This window comes from Sander vitreus, chromosome 5, assembly GCF_031162955.1.
Source record: "Sander vitreus isolate 19-12246 chromosome 5, sanVit1, whole genome shotgun sequence".
NCBI classification, from domain to species: domain Eukaryota; kingdom Metazoa; phylum Chordata; class Actinopteri; order Perciformes; family Percidae; genus Sander; species Sander vitreus.
In genome coordinates, this window is record NC_135859.1 from 33,280,416 (window position 1) to 33,302,074 (window position 21,659).

Below are 21,659 nucleotides of genomic sequence, written 5' to 3' on the forward strand. Positions count from 1 at the left end.
ACCCGTATTGGCCCCTGCTGTAATATACATTACGTTTATCTGTCAAGTCCTCTCTTGACTTATTTTTAAACCCCCTTTTACTGCTTTTTAATCTATTGTTGATGTAATTCCTTCTCTCCTAACTTCCTATTTCTTGACTTGACTTTAGTTTATCATGTCAGTTGTGTTATTGGTTGTTATGCACCTTCTATTTCTTTAATGTTTTTTTTTTAAACCATCTGCCTCGACTGGAAAGGACATTGGGTCAACTGCTGTTGTTTTAAATGTGCTATTTAAATAAAGATGACTTTGACTATTGTTGACTGTTCCTGCACACGCTTTCCCCTTTTTGTAGGAATGCTCCCTGTCCTGCTAGCTGGGTTGATTCTGGCTCTGTCCATCCCTGGCACGGCTTCTGAGTCAGCCACACTGCGGTTCCTGGGCCAGACCAACTTTGTTGTCAATGAGAGCAGCACGGCGGTGATCCGGCTGGTCGTGGAGAGAGTGGGAGACCCGGTCAATGTGACGGCTTTGGTTCTGGTAGGTCACGGGACAAACTCTTCAATAATGACTCATTGTGTATCCCCACTCATCAACCTGTCAAGTCATCTCTTCTGTCTGTATCTGATCACCTCGCTGTGTTGCTGAGCTGCCACCTTTATGTTCAGTGAAGGAGAGAATCAGTGACCGTTTCATCTGTGGCAGGCAGTGGCCAGTAAACAGACCTCTCGTGTCTGCAGAAACCGTTTTTGAAAATCACAGAGTGGGTTTTGGCTTTACGTCCTCCACATGGGGGCAAGTGTCAGCTGCTCACAGTTGGTTGTCTGGTAAGGCGAGCTGGCCGCGCAGTGGATTGTGGTCGGGGGGGTTTCCTATGCTTCTTGATATCTTTACCATGTTTCTTCTTACATGAACTTTTATACCTGAGCTGCCGTATTAGTTCATGAAATACAGTGTTTTCCCTAGGTTTGTGGAAGACTTAGGTGCACGTACTTGGCGGGGGGGTTTAGGGGCGCACTCTCAAGAAAATGGTATGTTTTTCAATAAAGGGTGCAATTTCACATTATTTTGGACCATTATTATGACCATATTTGTGTCTAAAACGTTGGAAAAGCTAAAGCAGATAATAAATAAATAACACTCAAAAAGCTTAAAGACAAAACTTGCTAAAAAAAACAAGGTCCACTGGGGACCAACTACAATTATTAGATCTGCTAACAGTCATTAGTTAGTTTTGACGCTCACCACTCTAGGTGGTGCCCAAAACGGCTTGGGTGCTGCGCCTATTAAGCTATATAATGGTAGGGAACACCCTGAAATACTGTGTAATATCAGGCTTCCTTCAGGAAACTGTAGGGCATAGAGAAAAGCGCAACTCAGGATCAAGCAGATAAAGGCACCAGTAGAAAAGAAGGAAAGAGACAGGAACACAATATCTTCTCTCTGCTGTGGTAAAGAGCTGAAACCGGCAAAAACATCCAGCCCGGGGCATCCTATATGCTCAGTTGTCTAAGGCAGTCTTTCTCAAATGGGGGTACGTGTACCCCTGGGGGTACTTTGGAGTACTGCAGGGGGTAGCGCTGTATTATAACTCTTTTTTTTTTTTTTATACCAAAAATGTTTTGCGCTTGTCAGAGGTTACCTGGCTTAAAAAAAAAAAAACAATTCAAAGGTTGTACAATATTAAAAAAAAGTTTGAGAACCACTGGTCTAAGGCACAGATCATGTACCTGCAGTATCCTGGGTTCAAACCCTTCTTTGCTCTATCGTGCCACGTTGTCTCCATCTCTCTTGTGCCTTACCTGTTTCTCTCCATTTCACACTTTTAAATAAATGTAAAAAAAAAAAAAAAAGTAATTCAAACAAACAGAAAACACACAAAGAAGCCAGAATCTTTCTTTAAGTTAAACGGCGAGTGATACAAATGAATGTTTGCTTGTCTCACCCAGCTAGAGGGAGTGGACACAGGGGACTTTGAAGCCATTAATGCTGCAGCCTTCCTGCTGTCCACTGAGTCCAGTAAGACCATCTTCATTGCTGTGAAAGATGACGACTTGCCTGAAGCCGATGAGACATTTACCTTCAACCTTGCACTACAGGTAAATGCCCACTGTTTGTCTGCGTGTGTGTGTGTGTGTGTGTGCCAACTTTTCTTTTTCAATGTCTGCTTCTGGATTGATGATGACTTCCCTCTCTTCTTTCTCCCTTCTCTCTGGAGCTCCAAGCTTCCTTTCCACAAAGTCCCACTGTTGTAATTCTGCCCCTGACCGTCTTAAACCCTAACTCCATCTACTAAGCAGTAGAGGGTGGGGGGAATCAGCCACAGAAAGCCTGGGCGTCTCTCTGAGCTACAGGGTCTTTGATGTGTGTGCTCTATAGGACTTTTCCAGGGCTGGCCTGGGTGGGGCCTCTGAGGTTCCCCCACTACAAGACACCTTTGTGAAAAGAAAGTAACTTTTGACAGCCACAGCCCCACCACACAGTAGATTCAAGTGATTCCCTCATTCACTGTCCCCATTCACTTCGATGAGCATGTCCGTTCCGAGGATTTCATTTCTGTTTATGTTGTGTGTTCACCACTGCAATTGACACGCTACCGTTGATGAAAGCTCAGTCTGTTACAATGAATCAATGGATTCACAACCAAGTACATTCAAATCTTGTCATGCATTTTGAGACTTTTTTTTGCTGACGCTACCAAAAAGCACCATATCATTAGAAGGTGCAATTAGCTACTTTCTTCTAGTCCAGTTGCTGTAAGATTTAAAAAAAAAAAAAAAAAAGGACAGAAGGCTTGCTTTTTTCTTTTCTTTTGGAGAATATTGTTGTGCTTTTACTATTGCACATAGTAGGGATGTGCAATTAATCAAAAATGTAATTGTGATTACGATGTTTCCTCCTAACGATCACAAAAACCAAAATCGAGAAAATTGTTACATATTACATTTTGCAGATACACTCTCATTTTGTCTTGTGTTCTGAATAGAAAAATAAAATGTTAAAAAGTATTAAGGGAAATGTCACAGTTCCACGTGTTTTCACTGTTGGTTTGTTTAACTGTTTCAATGCTTTTTAAGTTCAATAATTGCAACATCTTTCCAAAAGACAATGAGTAATTTATACTATAGCGTACTACTTTATATTCCACAATACCTTAGTAAGGTTGTTCCATAATTGAGCAGCCCTAGAACCTAGTCATGTACATAACAACTCAAGACGTTTTAAAGTTTGAAAATGATTTTTAAAGGGTACACGTTGTAAATCCTTGTCAAAGGGAATCAGCATCACAGCCCAGGATGCCTTACACCTAGAGACTATCTCCATGGTTTCATGTAGCCTTTAGCTGTCAGGTTTGATTGATGAGCTCGGGGGGCCTGGTCCTGCTGTCTGCCTGTCTTACCCCTCACTAAAAGACCTAAGCGAAAGGTCATTGTGACTCTGATTGTCGGCTCTGCACATTTACAAAACGGCAGCACCTCTGAGCAGCTGTCAGCAAGAGCGACTTTCCTCACAACATTTTACGCTGCATTTTTCATGCATGGACATCTGGTTAAAATCCAGTAGTGCAGCCCCGTATTTAGCCCGCTACAAGAGTGAAAGACCAGATGAGGCCCACTTAGCCCTTCTGTTTACACTACAGCCGAGACAAAGCTTTGGCCAAATGCTACCCTATCAGTTTACTGAAGGACTGTCTGGAGGATGAATGGGCACTAAAAGGGGTTTCATAGAAGCCAGAGCAAGAAATAAAGTGTTGACCAGGGTACATTTATCATTTCTGACAGTTTAAACCTAGGGGTGGGACAAAATATCGAAATGGCAACATATCGTCCTTCTTAGTGCGATGCGAGAATCGATATGCTGGCGCCAAATATCGATTTTCTAATTAATAAAATAAGTCGCTTTCAATAGATTCCCCCCTGCTCCCAGCGTCACTACTTTATGGCTCCAACAAGGTGGCGCTTAACACATGAATGAGGGGAATTTGAGCACAAGTTAACTAGCCGAAGAGGAAGAGGTTTTCAATGGGATGGCGGACGGCAGTTTGAGGAAAATAACAGATGCCCCTGCCACGTTTAAGTCCAAAGTCTGGACCCACAGTAGCTCTGTAGTTGTCATTTTAATTTACAGAGTGAAAAACGTGTGCTGCAGAATTGTGCTGTTTTCTAACAGATTGGACTTGCGGTGAATAAAGACAGAAAAACCTGTGCTTAACCTTTTCACGGGCATTTTGTTTTCATAGTTAGACCAATATCGTGATGTATCATTATAGGATTGCCTAGCTATATATTGATTATCACAGAATTGCTGTATCATGATATTATCGATATGGTGATCACGTATCGTATCGTGAGGCACCCTGTCATTCCCACGCCTAGTTTAACCTATAAAATTAGTTTCGAAAGACAATATTAAAACAAACTTGTTAGAAGTGAGTACGACAGAACAAGACTATAGTTATATAGAAACAGTGTAGAATTGTTGGGGACCAGAGCAGCTGCAGTCTACCAGCGCCGTGCAGGAAAAGAAGGTAGAAACACAGTAGGTCTTATATTATTAACATTAGATTAGGGGAGGCAGGGTTTATGTAGTGTGTGTGTGTGTGTGTGTGTGTGTGTGTGTGTGTGTGTGTGTGTGTGTGTGTGTGTGTGTGTGTGAGAGAGAATCACTCTACGTTTGAGTATTTGTATGTAGTTGGAAACGGATGAGTCTGCGCGTGTGTGTGAGCAGCTTGGCTTTGTCAAAGCGTGTGGATTCTGTGTCTGTGAGTTGACCGCTACAAGAGCTCAGCAGCGGAAAGAAAGCTCCGTTACAGCTGGGAAAAAGCCCTGTTTGAATAGAGGGATGAATGTGAGAGGCCTAAGCACTTTCTTGTTTTTCATTTCAACTTTGTCGGCTCTCACCTTGACGTGCGCACTGCGCTCGCATACAGCTGTTTCGCTAAGAACTTTCAATTCAACTTTCAACTTTCACTTTGTTTTGGCTGCGAAAAATGCCTTTCAAATGAGTTTTTGTCGAGAAAATTGTGTTTCTCTTTATCATACTATGTTGAGGCTCTCATAGTCGATCATTTTCCACAACGCCTGCACATATAGTTATTAGCCTAAAACTGTGTGCAGATTAAAGCTTAGTGTCAGTTATTAAATTAATCGTGAACTATTTTGATAATCAATTAATCTGTTTGAGTCATTTATGAAAAAAAAAAGGAAAACTTCTCTGATCCCATCTTGTTAAATGTGAATATTTTTTAGTTTCTTCTCTCCTCTGTGACAGTAAACTGAATATCTTTGAGTTGTGGACAAAACAAGACATTTAAAGACGTCAGCTTTAAATGTCGATTCATCGATTAATCAAGAAAATAATCGGCAGATTAATCAGCAATGAAAATAGTTGTTAGTTGCAGCCATACTGCAGATGTTTGGGGGGTTTTGGCAGTTTCGGTAGAAGCCTGTGCACTTGGTGGTTGTCAGCACAGTTGGTCCACGAGAACCTTGTGAAAACATTGGTTAGCTCACTAATGGAAACCTCTGAAAGTTACGCCAAATAACAAGGCTGTGGTCTTTCTCTTTAATGGTGTTCAGAAAAAGGAAAACTCTCCTTGCACGGATCATAGGTTATGGTGGGTTGTTTTTTTTTGGAAGTCGTTTTATTTAAGCCCGGTGAGATTTGAAGTTTGTCAGGTCTTAGTGCCGAATCACAGAGCACAGCACAAGTCCTGAGGAGGCGTCACGCTGTGAGCTAACCTGACAACAGTACCAGGCCGAGACCAGCACTTCCTGTCTTTGTGCCTTCTCACCAGGGCCTCTCAGTGGGAGCACAGAAATGAAGTGAAGACAATGGATAAGGCGGGCGTTCTGGTCTTTTGACATGAGCACGAGTGTCAGGGGGAGGTTAAGATGTGTTTAGGTATATACTGTATGGCCTGGCTTCATCTAACCGTTTTATTCTCCCTGCTTTCCAGAGCTCCTCTAATGGCGTGACGCTGGGAACACCAAACAAGGCAACCATCACCATCCTGTCCAATGACAATGCCTTTGGAATAGTTGCCTTCAACTCGGTAAGAAACCCCCTGTCATCCACATGCATCTCCTATTTATTTGTTCATTCACTTTGGTCTCATCCGATACAGTCTATCGCTTCTACCTTCTAACTGTGATTAGTCCTGCATCAATTTGTCATAGTTTGCCACATGGTATTATAATGCAAACGTGTTAACAGCAGCAGCTTCAAAAAATCAGTAACATTGTTTTATTCATGCAAATCATTTTGAGTAAGGGAGGCATCCAGAATGAAATCTTTGGGATTTTTCCTTAAAGGTGCTCTAAGCGATGTCACACGTTTTTTAGGCTACAACATTTTTTGTCACATACAGCAAACATCTCCTCACTATCCGCTAGTTGCCTGTCCCCAGAACACACTGTAAAAAAACGCGGCCTCTGTAGACAGTAGAGATGGCCCGATACCATTTTTTGCTTCCCGATACCGATTCTGATACCTGAACTTGCGTATTGGTCGATACCGAGTACCGATACCAGTGTGTCATATATTTTATTATGTTTTAACAACTGTATACTACTATCCCTGTATGGATGTGATATTATTTCTATCTTTGTTGTCGGCCTGGCTCAGGTTAAACTCTTTGTGAAACATGAACAAACAATGAACGCCCCAGAACTTTCTTTTATTATGCAGTTTGACAGTCAGTTATAACGGAAAAAGAACATAAATAAACTACTTTAACGTAGATTATGTTTGGGCTTTATTACGTGGTATCGCATCGGTGCATAAACTCCAGTACTTCCCGATACCAATACCAGCGTTTTAGGCAGTATCGGAGCCGATACCGATACTGGTACCGGTATCGGCTCATCTCTAGTAGACAGCCCAGGCTCCACAAACGGCAACAAAAACAAACTGGGCCAACCTGCACCACCAAACATAACAAAAAGCGTTCCAGCCAATAACCGACAAGAAGGATTTGGGGGTGGGGGTTGGGGGGTTAGTGCGTGGAAGGGAGGGGGAGGGGATGGGATGAGGAGGAGGAGGGAGGGGCGAGCTAGCCTCCGTTTTGTTTGACAATACTTCGAACGTCAACGAGAAGTGACGTCACCCAACATCGCTTAGAGCACCTTTAAATCAAAACCAGTTTTTTCTTAGGACAAGAAAAGCTTCCTGGACTCTCATGACCCTTTAGGGAATTGCCAGCTCCTTTTTGCAAGACTATACGAGGTGCTGAATTGATTTTCCATTACTGAAACCTGCCCCAACTACACCTGTTGATAATGAATTCCTCTGACTAACAATATACTAATCCTGCTCAAGTCATTTTCCCAGTTTGTGCCCCGTACACTTGCACCATAAGCATGCACTTGCATTTGTGACCAATTACCATGTTAGTAAGTAGCAGTAGAAAGTAAAGGATTTTGGGGTGGCGCTATTTGGACCCACTACTGCAGAGAGGGGTTTAATCATGCCAGTGTTGTGGTTGTGGGTTCCCAGGGGTAATTAAAACCCCAACACTCCCTGGATTCACTTATCAGTGGACGTTTTTAGCGTTTCCATGGTAACTGTTTGCCCTTCCACCCCCAGATGGTCTCAGATGCTGGATAATGATTGGGCTTTCTTAGAATCAATAAAGGCCTCCTGGCCTTGGGAGATGTGCTTATGTTAGAGGACTAAATGAATTCCTGTAAAGCATTCATTTGCTTTCTTTTCTCCTCATATGTATCCGGCTGAATTTCTTTGGCTATGGCAAATTGGATTTGAATTATGTAGAAAAACAAAAGGGTTTGTGTCTGTTTCTTTCAATTCCATTTCACTACTTTTATTAGCGTTGAGTACTGCTGCCAAAGCAGTACACGCAATAAAAGATGGACATGAAATGCATGTATCAATCTAAACTAATGACTATTATGCGTAATGATCAGCATCTCTAAAAATGAGTAGCAGTACCAAAATTGAGAACAAAAAGTGAGGCCAGCTCCAAATCAAATGAGTCAAATTAAATTCTCTCGGTTCAGCTCACTTGTAGTATCTGTTCACATCCCATTTAAACTCAAATGTACTCTCTGTTTTGGTTTATTATTGCAATCTTGTTTGACTTTGTTTCATAATTCCATTTATTCTAATTGGGAATAAGAAACTGTGTTGAAATTGATTACATTAAACTGACGGGGGTTCTATTTCTGTCTCACCCTTTTCATCTCAGACTGAAGAGATTGTAGTCAATGAACTAAGAGGAAGGAACCATTCTGTGCCTTTCACCCTAATTAGAGAAAAGGGAACATACGGGACTGTGACAGTGAACTTCCAGGTGAGAGGACAATGCACTGCACATAACAACCAGCACACCTGAGACACTGTGCTTTGTAGTATTCAAGAAAGACTGCCGATGTGTCTACATCCCTGTGTCCCCTTCTCTTGGTTAGATCTCTGAAGGTCCAAACCCTGCCATTGAGGACCTCAGTCCAGACAGAGGGAACATCACCATTCCTGTGGGACAGGCTGTAGTGCACTTCAGTATCTTCATCCAGGACGACCAGGTATTGAACAAACTCCTCATTTAAAGCTAATCCTTATACGCGACCACATGTCCCATATATGGATTAACTTGTGCTAAACATTCGCTCTATCTGTTCCTCCATCATTTTTTTTGGGACTTTTTTGATTCTTGGTTAAAGGGATGATATATTTAGAACAATCTATTGTGGCATTTTAAAAGAATATCCAGATTGCCCTGATGGCTTTGCCATTTTTAAAGGTCAGGGTTTCTGCGGGGTCTTAAAAAGTCTAAAATTTCAAAATCTAAATTTTAGGCCTTAAAAAGTCTTAAATTTGCTATTGTGTTATAGGTCTTAAATCATTTTCATCAGGTCCTGAAATGTTCCTATCTCCATGTAACGCTACCGCCAATGCTAATTGAAATGTTCCTGCAGCGCTTTAGAATGTATTTTTTTTAATTCTGTGATGTTGTACAAATGATACCAACATGCAACTTATATTGCAGCCAATCTAGACACTAGTCTAGTCCTAGAATGCAAATGAGGAAATCGGGGAATTGTTTCAGACGAGCAGACAAGCAGACTCTGACATCTGACTTTTTTTTTCTATTTCGTGATATACTGTAAGTGTCAAATTTCTTAAAAAGGCCTCAAAAAGTCTTAAATTTGACCTGGTGAAACCTGTAGAAACCCTGTTAAAAAAAAGCAAGCAGGTTTTTACAGTTTTGAAACTGCTGCATGCAATGTACAACTGTACCGTGTGTGAATGTGTTTCCCCTTTGTGTGTTGGCCAGATCCCAGAGGATGATGAGGTGTTTTCAGTCAGGCTAACGGGCGTGGCAGGTGGAGCCCTGCTCAGGCCCAACGCCAGCAGTGTCCAGCTTAGAATCCGGCGTAATGACAGCCCACTGCGGTTCTCCCACTCCATCATGGCCGTAGCAGAGTCCGCTGGAGTCATTGCCCTCAATGTGACCCGCGGTCGGTTGACTGAGGATGGGCCACTCGTCGGCTCTGTTGACACCGAGGTTCCTTTTTTTCAATACAGTTTTTTATTTACGTTTGACTGTTATAATAGGGCACAACCCCTTTAATGATATACGTACAGTATACTATATCCAATATGTATACATATATTGATGCAGAAAAAACAAGCATGAGACAAATCCATATAAACCATCTGGACTCAACTGTCTTTAGGTCTCTGTAGATTACATGGTGGTGAGCGGTGGAGGACTGGGCAGCGCCACGCCGACTGTGGATTTTGTCGACCTACAGCCCGTCAGAACAGTTAAATTCCCTCCATTTGTCTACAAGACCAGCCTGTTGTTCAAAATCACTGACGACACGGTGCCAGAAATCGCAGAATCCTTCCATCTGGTCTTGCTGGAGGAGACCCTCAGAGGAGATGCTGTGCTGGTGTCACCCAACGCTGTGCTAGTGACCATCGAGCCCAATGATAAGCCTCATGGTGTCCTGTCAATCAGCAGCAGCGCAGTCTTTCAGCCAATCAGCATCAATGAAGACCTGACACAGAGGTGGATAAGTTACGAATGCTTATGAGTGTGTCTGTGATGACATACGTCATAGTACTACTAGATAGTTCAACATTTGTGGACTGTATATACTGTCTAAAAGTTTCTGGTGCGCAACAGATAGTTTCTGGTGCGCTCCAGAAAGTATTTTGTGAGCTCCAGAAAGTATCTTGTGCGCTCCAGAAAGTATCTTGTGAGCTCCAGAAAGTATCTTGTGAGCTCCAGAAAGTATCTTGTGCGCACCAGAAAGTATCTCGTGCTCACCAGAAAGTTTCTAACGCGCACCAGAAAAAAAAGAAGAAAAACATTCCCCCTGTTCTTTTAGGGGCTCCATACTGTATATAGATGCAAGGATGTCATAATAAAAAGAAAAACATCAATGATTATTGCGTCTTTAACCATCCTTTGTTTGCTCCTCTATCATTTCCCCTAGATTTGAAGGGATCATTATTGTAAGAAATGGAGGCAGTTATGGCAACGTGTCCGCCAACTGGTCCATCAGTAGAAACTCCAGTGACCGCTCCCCATTGTCGGATGATTTGACGCCTGCAGCAGGGAAAGTGACATTTGCTGCCGGTCAGGTGACAGCTGTGATTCCAGTCTACATTACGGCAGATGATCTACCTGAAGAAGCAGAGGCTTTTGTTTTCAAGCTGCTGCCCAATACTGTAACTGGAAATGCGGAGGTCGACGAACCAATGGAGGTCAGTTTAGAAGAGCTCTTCGATAGGCCAGTTTGAAATATATATTTATTGTGTTGCTATAATGGATTTGTGGTTTGTAACAGAAAGAGAGAAGAGAGACAGACGCCTGCACTTATTAAGGAACATATCCTCCAGATGTTGTGCATGTATGAGTGTTTGTGTGTGACCTACTGTAAGGTACAGTGGCAAACTTGGCACGTTCTGTATAAGTCGACCCCTTAGTGTGTCACTTTGCTCTGTGGGTGTTCCCTTAATGTGGCTGAATCAAAACAAAGCGGAAACAGCAGGCGCGCTCTGTGTGTGGTGTCTGGGTGTTCTGTTTTTAAGAAAGCGTGGGTGAAGTGGTGGCAGGGTTTTTATAGCTTCCATCTTTGTCCAAGCCTCTTGGCCATGTGTGAAAGCAATGGGCAGATCTAAGTCTTATTTATATTGAAGGCATGAGATGGGACGCATCCAAAACTCTGCTTTTGGTCACAATGACACACACCAGATCACCACCTCAGGTTGTGAGGTTATAAGGTCTGTTTGCCATCTGTGCAGAAAGAGTTGGCTCAGGATTAGTACACGACTGTAGCAGTAGGACAAGTTAATCAGCGTTAATTGTTAAGTATGTATCACAGACATTATACTAAGCTGTAAATCGGCTATTGTGAGCACGCCAGGCAACGCAACAGACAAGTGTAGGTTTCAGGAAAATGAATGAGCCTCAGTTAAAATGCTCATAAAAACTACTCTAGCAGACTTAGCAGAGTTAATTAAAGAGGATGCCTCTCTAAAGTTAGCGCAGGGCTCTTTTTTACTACTTTCAGTCTCACTTGTTTTCTTTCCTCTCGCTGTTCCTCACCTCTGCTTTCTTCTTCTTGTGACCAAAGATGCAGACTTAGTAACACAAAAAAAAACAGGATGCACAACACAGTCCTGTGTCCAAGGATGATTAATGTGGGCTTAATTGCAATTATCCACACACACACACACACACACACACACACACACACACACACACACACACACACACACAAGATCAATGACCTTCCTCCTCACTACCCAGGGGATTGCACCCAGCCTGGAGGTGCTCCCTCATAAGGCCCCTGTCACGTGTGTCTGGCTTCTCCAGCCGATAGTAATGGCGGCTTGTTCGAAATACGATCTCGTATTTTTACGAAAATAGTTCACTGAAACGTGTTTTTGAAAACATTTTAGAAACAGGCCATGCAGTTGCTGAATCTGTCTTCATTTCTGATCAACAAAGGTCAGTTTAAAAGATTTTCGTCAGATTTTGAGAGGCGTCCGTCACTCATCCCGCTCGTCATTTCCGGGTTAGCACTCCACCAATCAGATTGGTCATTGAGTCCGACTGCCCGCCCTCCGACCCAGCAAGTCAGGTGGGCCAAAATGAAGGCCGACGGCACGGAACACACCAAACAGACTCGAGTCACTGACCTCGCCAGACTGTCCTGGTGTGTCAGGGCCTTTAGCAGTGCAGCTAAGGCCCTTCTGTCAAACTCCCATTCAAAGATCCCATTCTCTTCCATGGCAAAGTATATAAAGCCAATTGTACTAATTTTAAATATGAACATATTATAATGTCAATCATTATTAGTTTCAAAGCATTCATTTCATTGATGGAGCTTCAACGGACGTGCCAGATGGTTTGTTAAAACAGAAACATCTGAGAAGCCGTCATTGGAAACTTGGAAAATTGGATTGTTTAGAAAAGGGCAAGGCACTTATATGCCAATACCTGGCAGGTGATTGGATGAACCATTCGTCTTATCACGTCTGCCACACATCTTAACCACACCCGTAGCTGCCAGTAGCATCTCACATTGGTGCGGTAAGCTGCTGTTTGAACACAAACACGTTTACTTTACTTCTCTAATCAGTCAAAATGTAACATATGCTCACTCCTCCTTTCTTTTGCTGATTTGTTAATTTTTTTGTACTCTTCGTCTGGTCTTCCTCCGTTCTGCCCCCAGATGGTGTTCTACATCCAGGACAGTGACGATGTCTACGGGCGTTTTGGGTTTGACCCAGCAAAAGAGCAAAGCATCCAGAGCCAACCTGAGAGCCGTTTCCTGTCGCTCAATTTCCTGCGAGACGGTGGCACACTGGGCAATGTGTCTGTGACGCTAACGGCCCTCTACATTCCTGCAGGCCCAGTAGACCCAGCACTGGCCCGTGACCAGGTTCTGAATGTTAGCAGGTCCGTTAATGTAGTGTTTTCCCATCAACGGACGGTCCACGTCACACTGCCAATCAGGAATGATGCTTTTCTGCAGAATGGAGCTCATTTCCTAATACAGGTAACAAGACTGGAAACAAGCTACAGAGCAGTGGTGGAATGTAACTAAGTACTTTTACTCAAGTACTGTACTTAAGTACAAATTTGAGGTACTTGTTACTTTCTACTACTACACAGCTACATTTCAGAGAGAAATATTGTACTTTTTACTCCACTACATTCATCTGACAGCTTTAGTTACTAGTTACTTTAAAAGTTCAGATTTTAGTACACAAAATACATGTAGTTTATATAAAGCAAAAATACCATGTTTTAATATAAATTAAACTACCCAACAATTTACAAGTCCATCTGAAATGATTAGCAGATTAAACAGTTTGGATCGTTTCCAGTTTCTAAAATGTGAGGATTTTTCTGCATTGAGTACTTTTACTTTCAATACTTTAGGTACATTTTCCTGATGATACTTATATACTTTTACTCAAGTAACATTTTCAAAGCAGGACTTTTACTTGTAACGGAGTATTTTTATAGTGTGGTATTAGTAGTAAGGATCTGAATACTTCTTCCACCACTGGTAAAGAGCAACACATACTGTAAGTGACACACGTGGATGAAAGAAATACATTTTTATATATATTTCACTTTGAATGACATTATATTTTTTAAGGTTGTAATCCAGGCAACAGTTTGCTTGCACGCCCAAAAATGTGCTCTCTCTGTTTGCATGTGTACTTGTGGCCAAATCAGTGCCATCCAAACTTTAAGTGCCTCATTTGCATGTGTGAACGGTTTGACACTGGCACTCAAAACCTGGCATGTTGCTTTGGGATTTGCCCAACTGTCCAAACTAACAACACCGCCTAGTTTTTAAAGCAAGCAAAATAAAAAGCCTCCTTCACATTCTGTAGAACCATAATCACGTCACACACTTACAGTCAAACACATACATGCACAAACAGAAAAGAAAGGGAATGGAGCATTGACCGGTCATTCAATACAACTTTAAGAGCGACAAAATGGAAATAACCAGATGGTTAAGACAGAGCTGTAGCTGCCTTTTTGAGCCTTATATTCATTGAGTTGTTTCCTTTATTTCCCCTAGTTGAATTCACTGGAGCTGCTTGATATCAACCCTCCGATTCACTCAAACAGCCCCAGGTTTGGAGGAGCTCTAAACCTGACGTTAACTGTAACCCCTGACATTGCTAACGGGGAAATTGGCTTTACGAGTAACACCACAGTGGTGGTTTATGAACCAGAGGACAGCAATACCAGCACAGTAAGACATGAGTTGTTTTTTTTCTTCAGAATTTTGAGTTTTTTTTGTTTTTTTTAAGTCAGACTTAAAAATTTCAAAAGTCAGAATTCTGAGTTTAAAGTCAGAGTTCACACTTTAACCTCAGAACTCAAATACATTTTTCACATGTGACCCTAATCCTCTTCCGTAAGCAGCATATAACTATATATTTTCTTTTACTTTATGCTGTTTAAATTATAATGTTTATAATCAATATATAATATATATAATTGTTAGAGATCTTAATTTGGATCAAAACGACTCAGTTGTCGCATAGTCTAAATTTAATAAATTAACCTCCGCTGTAAAAGAAAAAGATATGTTTACTATTTTGCCACTGTAACTAACTGAGAAGAGTCTCTAATTACTGACTGTATAGCCACCATGCTGCTAGTCAGAAAACTTGCCTTATCCTTGCAGACTCTAATCTGTGTTCAGAAAGTGACTTTTCTGTACGTGCATACAGTCTGTATAGGTGGTTCATTTGAATGATGTCTGGTGCTGCAGGTAACCCTTCCCCTGCGACGCGATGGGACAGACGGTCGGGCTGTAGTGTTCTGGAGTCTTCAGCCAACTGGAAGCAATCGTGTCGATATAACTGTTAAAGACTTGGAGCCCCTCAGTGGCTCTGTGGTCTTCCTCTCCGGGCAGAGTGATGCTTCCATCAGCTTCACCATCATGGCTGACGATATCCCAGAAGTCAACGAGACCTTGCTGCTTACTCTGGATAGGTAGGGATATTAAACTCCAAGAAAAGTTATCGTTAACCAACATAATAATTGTTCATTTAGTTAATTATCATTAAGGCATATTAGACCCTTCTGTTCTGCCCATAAACACAGCCGTAATATAATAACCTTTTAGGGTTTAGAGTGTGAAGCTGATATTATGTAATGTTTTAGATCCAACTTATAGTCCAGTGGAATTGGGAGGCTAAGTGGGTGCTATCTCATCCTCCTGTGGTTTTCTGGAGATATTTTTGTGTGTGTTTGTGGTAGTGGTTTGGGGGTGGGTTCATCTGTTAGTCAGTGTTCTGATGAGAATGGCGGCTCTCTTTCCTTCCCACTCCTCCCCCTGCAGGGTGGAGACTGCACGCTTTATAGTGTACTTCGGGTAAGTGGAGAGTGGAATGAACCTGGGCCTTTTGTGTGGCGTGAATCAGGACTTTGTTTTTCAGAGAAGGGCTTACTTCAGGATTTCTGGGGGTCTTTGGTTGACGTGGGGATGAGGGGGACTGGGGGGCGGGGAGGGGGTCATTGATGGTGTGAAAAAAAGAGAACCCAAAGGAGAGTAGTTGTTGGGAGCAAATAGAGAGTCTTCTCTATGTGTTGTGCTCTAATTTAACCAGGCTTGATTGTTCTGTACCTCTTTAAAGATGTCAGTGTTTGTATGCATGCAGCGCCCTTGGCTGTGTGTTTGGAGTGCCTCATTCTGTCATGTCTTTGTCTCTAATTTACCCGTTATGTGATGCTTACAAATGTTCTCAACATACACACACATACAGACCCCCCGTGGAGTAATAAAGATGCAGGCATAGCATTGATTGACATTGTTATTAAAATTGGTCTAAACAGCAGGACCTCAACATATGGAGCCAATAATGAATGAGCATCACACAATACAAAGGCAAAGGAATGCATTTGAAGTTTAGACTAAAGTTGAGCTGTATTCTTTTTTGATAACATTTCATATTTCAAAAGCTCCAAACACACAACAAAAGAACACGTTTTAAGTAACTTGCATGTCAGAGTTTTCATCTGCTGCACAATGTAGGTGCAATGACTTGGGATAGGTTTCAGTAGTGGCCATTGCTAATACTGTTTGTGTATTTGTGTGTATGTGTTCTAGGAGTAATGTTGAGAATCAGATCCTGAAAGCTGGCTTCACCAGCAGAGAGATTGTCATCATGGAGAACGATGACCCTGGGGGAGTCTTTGAGTTCTCCCCATTCTCCAGAGGTCCATGGGTCATTAACGTAAGCCTTGAAACGGCAACTTCAAACTATAAGATTGTATCTACATGTCTTTGTGTAATTAGAATATGTGAGCAGCTGCAAACAATGTGAAGCGATTGTTACATTAAACTCCACTAAGGCAGTCAATCGATTCAAATGTTTAATCGCGTTCGTAGTTAACTCGTGATTAATCGCAAATTAATCACACATTTTGTATCTCTTTAAATGTACTTTAAAAGGGATATTTTTCAAGTGTTTAATGTTCAAGTGATTTTTAAGACTCTACATACTCAATTCACATCGACAGTACATGGAAATAAGTTTAGTCTTGTCCCGAGAACCATCTGGAAGGGCTTTGAGACTGAACTTGCCATTTAAAAGACCCTTTTTGCTTATCAATTTCTGCACAAGGAGGTTTGTTGCTGCTCGCCATCCACAATGTTACTGCTGCATCACTTCCTGATTTCCCAAAGTACGCAGCGGCCCGAGGCCCCATTCACAGAACGCGCCTGCGTTTATCACGTGTCAAAGGAATGTGCGTTTCTGCTCGTTATCGCGTTAACTTTGACAGCCCTAAACTCAACATGTTGTCATTTTGTCTGTTGTCTCTGGTTTTGGTCAGATTTATAAACTTTAAACGTACCTACTGTAGGAGGGTGAAGCAGTGGAGCTGCATGTGGTCAGAGCCCAGGGACAGCTGCTGAAACAGCTGGTGCGATATGCTGTCGTGCCTTCAGGCAACACTGAATTCTATGGCGCCACGGGCATCCTGGAGTTTAAACCAGGAGAGAGAGAGGTGGTAGTGGCACTGGTGGCAAGGCCTGATGGGGTGCCTGAGGTAAGAACATGGTCAATTTCAAATTTATATAACTATTTAAGTCACTACTAAATGAAGTCCTCCCAGTCACTTTTTGTTAAGCTAGTGAAAGAAGTCTTCCAATAGACTTACAGTAGATAATAAGAATTATGCTTTAAACCTGTATTTGCTAAATGAAAACTCTGTGTTTGTGTGTGTATGGTGTGTGCGTGTGTGTGTGTGTGTGTGTGTGTGTGTGTTTTGGTCCGTGTGTGTGCATACAGCTGGACGAGACTTTCTCTGTGGTACTTAGTAGCCACAGCACTCCACCCAGTCGCCTAGGCAACCACAGGGAGGTCAACATCACAGTGCGGAAGAACGACGACCCTTTTGGGGTCATTGAGTTCGCCCAATCAGGACTGACTGTGGCCATCAATGAGAGCAAAGGGGACGTGATGCACCGGGGTACTTAGTAGCTGAAGGAGTCCTTTAGATAATAGTGATACTTTTCCATGTCAATTGGTATCTCATTGACACCTTAAATAGACCTAATTGGAGTGAAACACAGAATGGGGAATGACTGTGATTAAAGGTTGTATTTAAACCTACCATGTATGTGTAATGCATGATAAAGAAGTACTTTGGTTAACTTTTAGAGCAGGAAGTTTGGGCCCCACACAGTGATGATGCAGTACGACATTCAATCTGGTCCTAAGAACAAGGAGAAGCGAAAAGCTTCTCTTAGCCTCTAGCGCATTGGTTCTCAACCTGGGGTTCGGGAAAATATCCACAGAGCCGGGAGCACGTTGGACAAGGCTAGATGCTAGCTGCTAAAACTAAACTGTCGTTAAAGCAAAACATTATCTGTTTACATGTTTAAATCAGAGCATTCATAGAAATCACTCAAAGTCAGCGTGTTTTACAGCGAGGCGTGTAAAAACAGCTGTTTGTACCAGTTTGCAGCTTTCTTTATCTCGTCGTCTAGGGGGGGTGGGAAGTCCCCGAACACCAACCTCGAAAAGGTTGAGAACCATTGCTCTAGTGAGTGTATTACTGGGGGTTTGCACTTAGCGTACACAACAAAAACTTGTGTTTAGCTGTGAGCCAGAAAAATACATTGTTGCTGTGCTATATATCAAAATGATATGATGAGTAAAGTGCATAAGATTTAATACATTTCAGTAAGGTTTTAAGGTCTAAATGGATCATCTCTGTTTCTTCTAAATTACATTCAGCGGTGTACCCTGTAGTGAGGAACAGGGGTCTCTTTGGAGAAGTGTCAGTTTCCTGGGTCTTGGAGCCAGCCCTGTCCAGAGACGTCAGCCCCTTCAAGGGAAACATCACCTTCATGGAAGGGGAGTACCTCAAAAACCTCACTCTCTTCTCTGTACCTGATGAGGTAAAATGATAAACTAAACCTCAGAAATGCATGCAATGTAAAAGTTAAATTTCCTTGTTTCAATTTGAATTATTTATTTGTTATTTAAGATCCCAGAGGACATGGAGAATTTCACCATCACAGTGTTAAATGCGACAGGTGGTGCAAGACTGGGAAACATACTCAATGCCAATTTACAGATTAATAAGAATGATGACCCCATTTACTTTTCTGGTAAGGATACTGTTCATGGAGGATCCTTTGAAAGACTGTAATATTATATTGATATATATTATAGATACAGTCATTGACTCCTTTTTATGTCTCGCCCTCTCCTTAGAACCTGTGGTCGTGCGGCTTCGGGAGGGAGGCGTGGCCAACTTCACTGTTCTGAGGGCAGGGCGGGCGGACTTTGTTGCCACGGTGATGTACCGTGTTGAGTACGGCAAGGCATCTCCAGGTGACCTGACCATGCTGAGTAATGACACGCTGCTGGTGTATGGCGTGGGCGAATGGATGAAAAACATCTCTGTGGCCGTGGAAGATGACAACATACCGGAGACTGATGAACCCTTTTACATTGTTCTCTACAATGCTACTGGTGCGTATGGGCTTCCTTCCGTAAGTGGTTAGCACAGGGGTGCAGGGCAGGAATTTCATGAGGGTTCTGGCTGCCGTGCCCCTTCTAAATTTGGCCTTATGCCCCTCAAAAAAGGATGTTCGCTATGGCTATGGTGGCCTTGATGCCCCGCTCGCACTGCCCCAGCTATTTTTGCCTTTTTCTCCTCTGCCTCTTTCTCCTTTCTTCGTTTTTAGTCACAGGTTACTTTTGTAGAGATTCTGAATTCTTACTGGGCAAACATCAAGTGAAATGCTGCACACATAACCAGCGGTGGGTTCGGAAAACTGAGCTTTAATATCGATAGTTTGACACAACCAGAAGTAGGGTTGCACGATATTGACAAAATGTGATATTGCGATATCGATTATGAATATTGTGATATCGATTATGAATATTGTGATATTGATTATGAATATTGCGATATCGCTATTCATTTTTATATTTTTAAACGTATGTAAAATTACAAATGTTACGGGAAAACGCATCAAAATAGATTCATAACAAATTAAACAAGTTTTCTTACAACACAAGGTTTATTTCAGCTGACATCATATTGTCATATTGGACTGGTCCAACATGAATAAATAAATAAGGACCATTTCTACTAAAGGCAATGCTTGTATATTATGTCACTACAACATTGACTTAGCTGATCCACTCGCCTACGAAGTGCGTGCCTAATGAGTATTGTAACAAAACAAAAGTAACGTTACCCTCAAGTTAAATTCATTGTTTCCATGGACTTAAGATCATTGTTTTAATGGCTTTGCTGCACTGGCATTTGGCCTCTGTGCTCTCAAAAAGTGACAACACCAAAGGCCAAGTTTCCCCTAAAATGAGGAAATTCCAGACCAGATGGGGCATACTGTATATTATATGGATATCTTCTGTAAATCAGTGAATATTTTAGGTAATATAGTGGATGTGTCATATCTTTATATATGTTGGTCTCTTGAGATAACGAAAAACAATATAATCTGCATCCCCTCCAAGTATTAAACAGATGAAAGTCATTTGCTTTTCTCATTTTTCAACATGCGTTGTAGTAGCCGGGCAATCACTCATCTCAAAATAGCATCACCCCCTTCTCCCCTCTTTATCATCTTGTCTTAATCCCAGTTGTGTATGTAAAGAGAGGAGTAGCTAGGTTATTTAGCATTGTCTGTGTCTAACACTGAAAGCTCTCCTAATACCAGTATTGTGTATCAGGGATGGGAATAAAAGACCAGTGGGCCCCAACAGGGACCTTAATTACCAGACTCCAGACTTTCTAAGACACAAAGAGCGGCCACTCCACCGGCCTCTCTCTGTCTTCTGATTGACATGGAGTAGAGTCGAGTGTGGGTTAGCCTGGTTTATGCCAGGGGATGGTCCTTTTATAGTGATTGTGTTAAAAGTCAATAACCCTCATGTTAGAGGTCAATCAAACTCATTCTGGGACTTTAACACTCTTTACCTTTCCTGCTTAATTAGGAGCAGATTTGCATGCCTGTTACAGTGTACTCGTAGTCCAGCAACCTGAATGGTGTGCTTGTGTGAGAGGTTACTGCAGTTGCAGGAATGCTATTTCTGCAAAAGAAATATGCACCTGTAGTTTTTTATTCCTTCTTATAAAAGAAAGAAAAAATGTAATGGTTTGGGTTTATTGAGGGTCTGTCCTTCGTGTTGCTACTTTATAAGTTTACTTTTATAGGTTTTTCATGAATAAGAAGCCCTATCGTCCTGGGCTTGGTTAGCATAGATATTATGTGCATTGCAATATCTATCTGACTGTCTGTCTATCTGTCTGTCTGTCTGTCATTTATCTATCTATCATTTATCTTTTACTAGTGCAATAACATTAAAAAAAACAAAAAAACACAGGACAATTGGTGCAATAAAACATTACAAGAAGACATAGGACATTTGGATGGTGCTAACACATACAGACATTAAAGCAACACTAGCAAACTTTTCCCGCTTCGGTCCCCCTACAGGTTGTAAGCGGAAATGTCCCATTATGTCTTCATTCGACAAGTGTTAACTTCCTTGAAGGCGGGTACTCTGTTGAAGTTTAAAACTATTGGATCTGCCCAGAGCCACTCTGGATCTGCCATAACCAGTCGCTAACGTTTGGTCGTGACGTATGTCATGCGCATGTGCAACAAGAGGAGAGACCGACAACAACTATCGGCTTATATTTAGCATTAGCATCGCTAGCGTTAGCCTTAGCCAACTCCTTCACCACTAACAGAGCGAGTTGGAAAATCTAACTTTTTCCGAACCCCGTGGGGAGGAGGGCCACAACATCATGGCCACCAACACAACTCAGCAAAGATCGTTCTTGCTCGGGCTTTAACTTCTGGATATTCGGCGGCGTTGCTGCCACAGCGGACCGAATGGCTTCGCTCGCATCTTTCTAGCGCACGTCCTCAACGTCATCGTTCTCAGCCACTCCCTCTGTTCACTGATCGGACCGCCAAATATTTGACTGGAGAAAACCCAAGAATATACCTCAAACCCTGATGGAGTAGTGAAGGAAAATGAAAATTGAGCGGAAGTACGTAGGAGGGCGGAGCCAGGCTACAGATCCGCTACCTGAGCTGGCAAACTTTCATAGTGCGGTTATAGCCGGTAGAGAGCCGCAAAGCGAATGCTGAAGTGCCGTTCACCCT

General features: G+C 42.2%; 1 protein-coding gene across 1 annotated transcript in view; it reads left to right on the forward strand.

The window, feature by feature from the left end:
* The first annotated feature begins 336 nt into the window (after positions 1–336).
* Positions 337–21,659, forward strand: part of adgrv1 (adhesion G protein-coupled receptor V1) — a 153,053-nt gene continuing 131,730 nt past the window's right edge. Inside the window, exons 1-17 of the mRNA XM_078251549.1 lie at positions 337–519; positions 1,929–2,078; positions 5,939–6,034; positions 8,186–8,290; positions 8,406–8,519; positions 9,272–9,502; positions 9,675–10,012; positions 10,443–10,713; positions 12,690–13,016; positions 14,061–14,237; positions 14,763–14,986; positions 16,104–16,230; positions 16,862–17,047; positions 17,290–17,470; positions 18,241–18,404; positions 18,494–18,617; positions 18,724–18,984. Of these exons, the coding sequence (XP_078107675.1) occupies positions 337–519; positions 1,929–2,078; positions 5,939–6,034; positions 8,186–8,290; positions 8,406–8,519; positions 9,272–9,502; positions 9,675–10,012; positions 10,443–10,713; positions 12,690–13,016; positions 14,061–14,237; positions 14,763–14,986; positions 16,104–16,230; positions 16,862–17,047; positions 17,290–17,470; positions 18,241–18,404; positions 18,494–18,617; positions 18,724–18,984 (3,259 nt within the window). The remainder of the gene's footprint in view (positions 520–1,928; positions 2,079–5,938; positions 6,035–8,185; positions 8,291–8,405; positions 8,520–9,271; positions 9,503–9,674; positions 10,013–10,442; positions 10,714–12,689; positions 13,017–14,060; positions 14,238–14,762; positions 14,987–16,103; positions 16,231–16,861; positions 17,048–17,289; positions 17,471–18,240; positions 18,405–18,493; positions 18,618–18,723; positions 18,985–21,659) is intronic.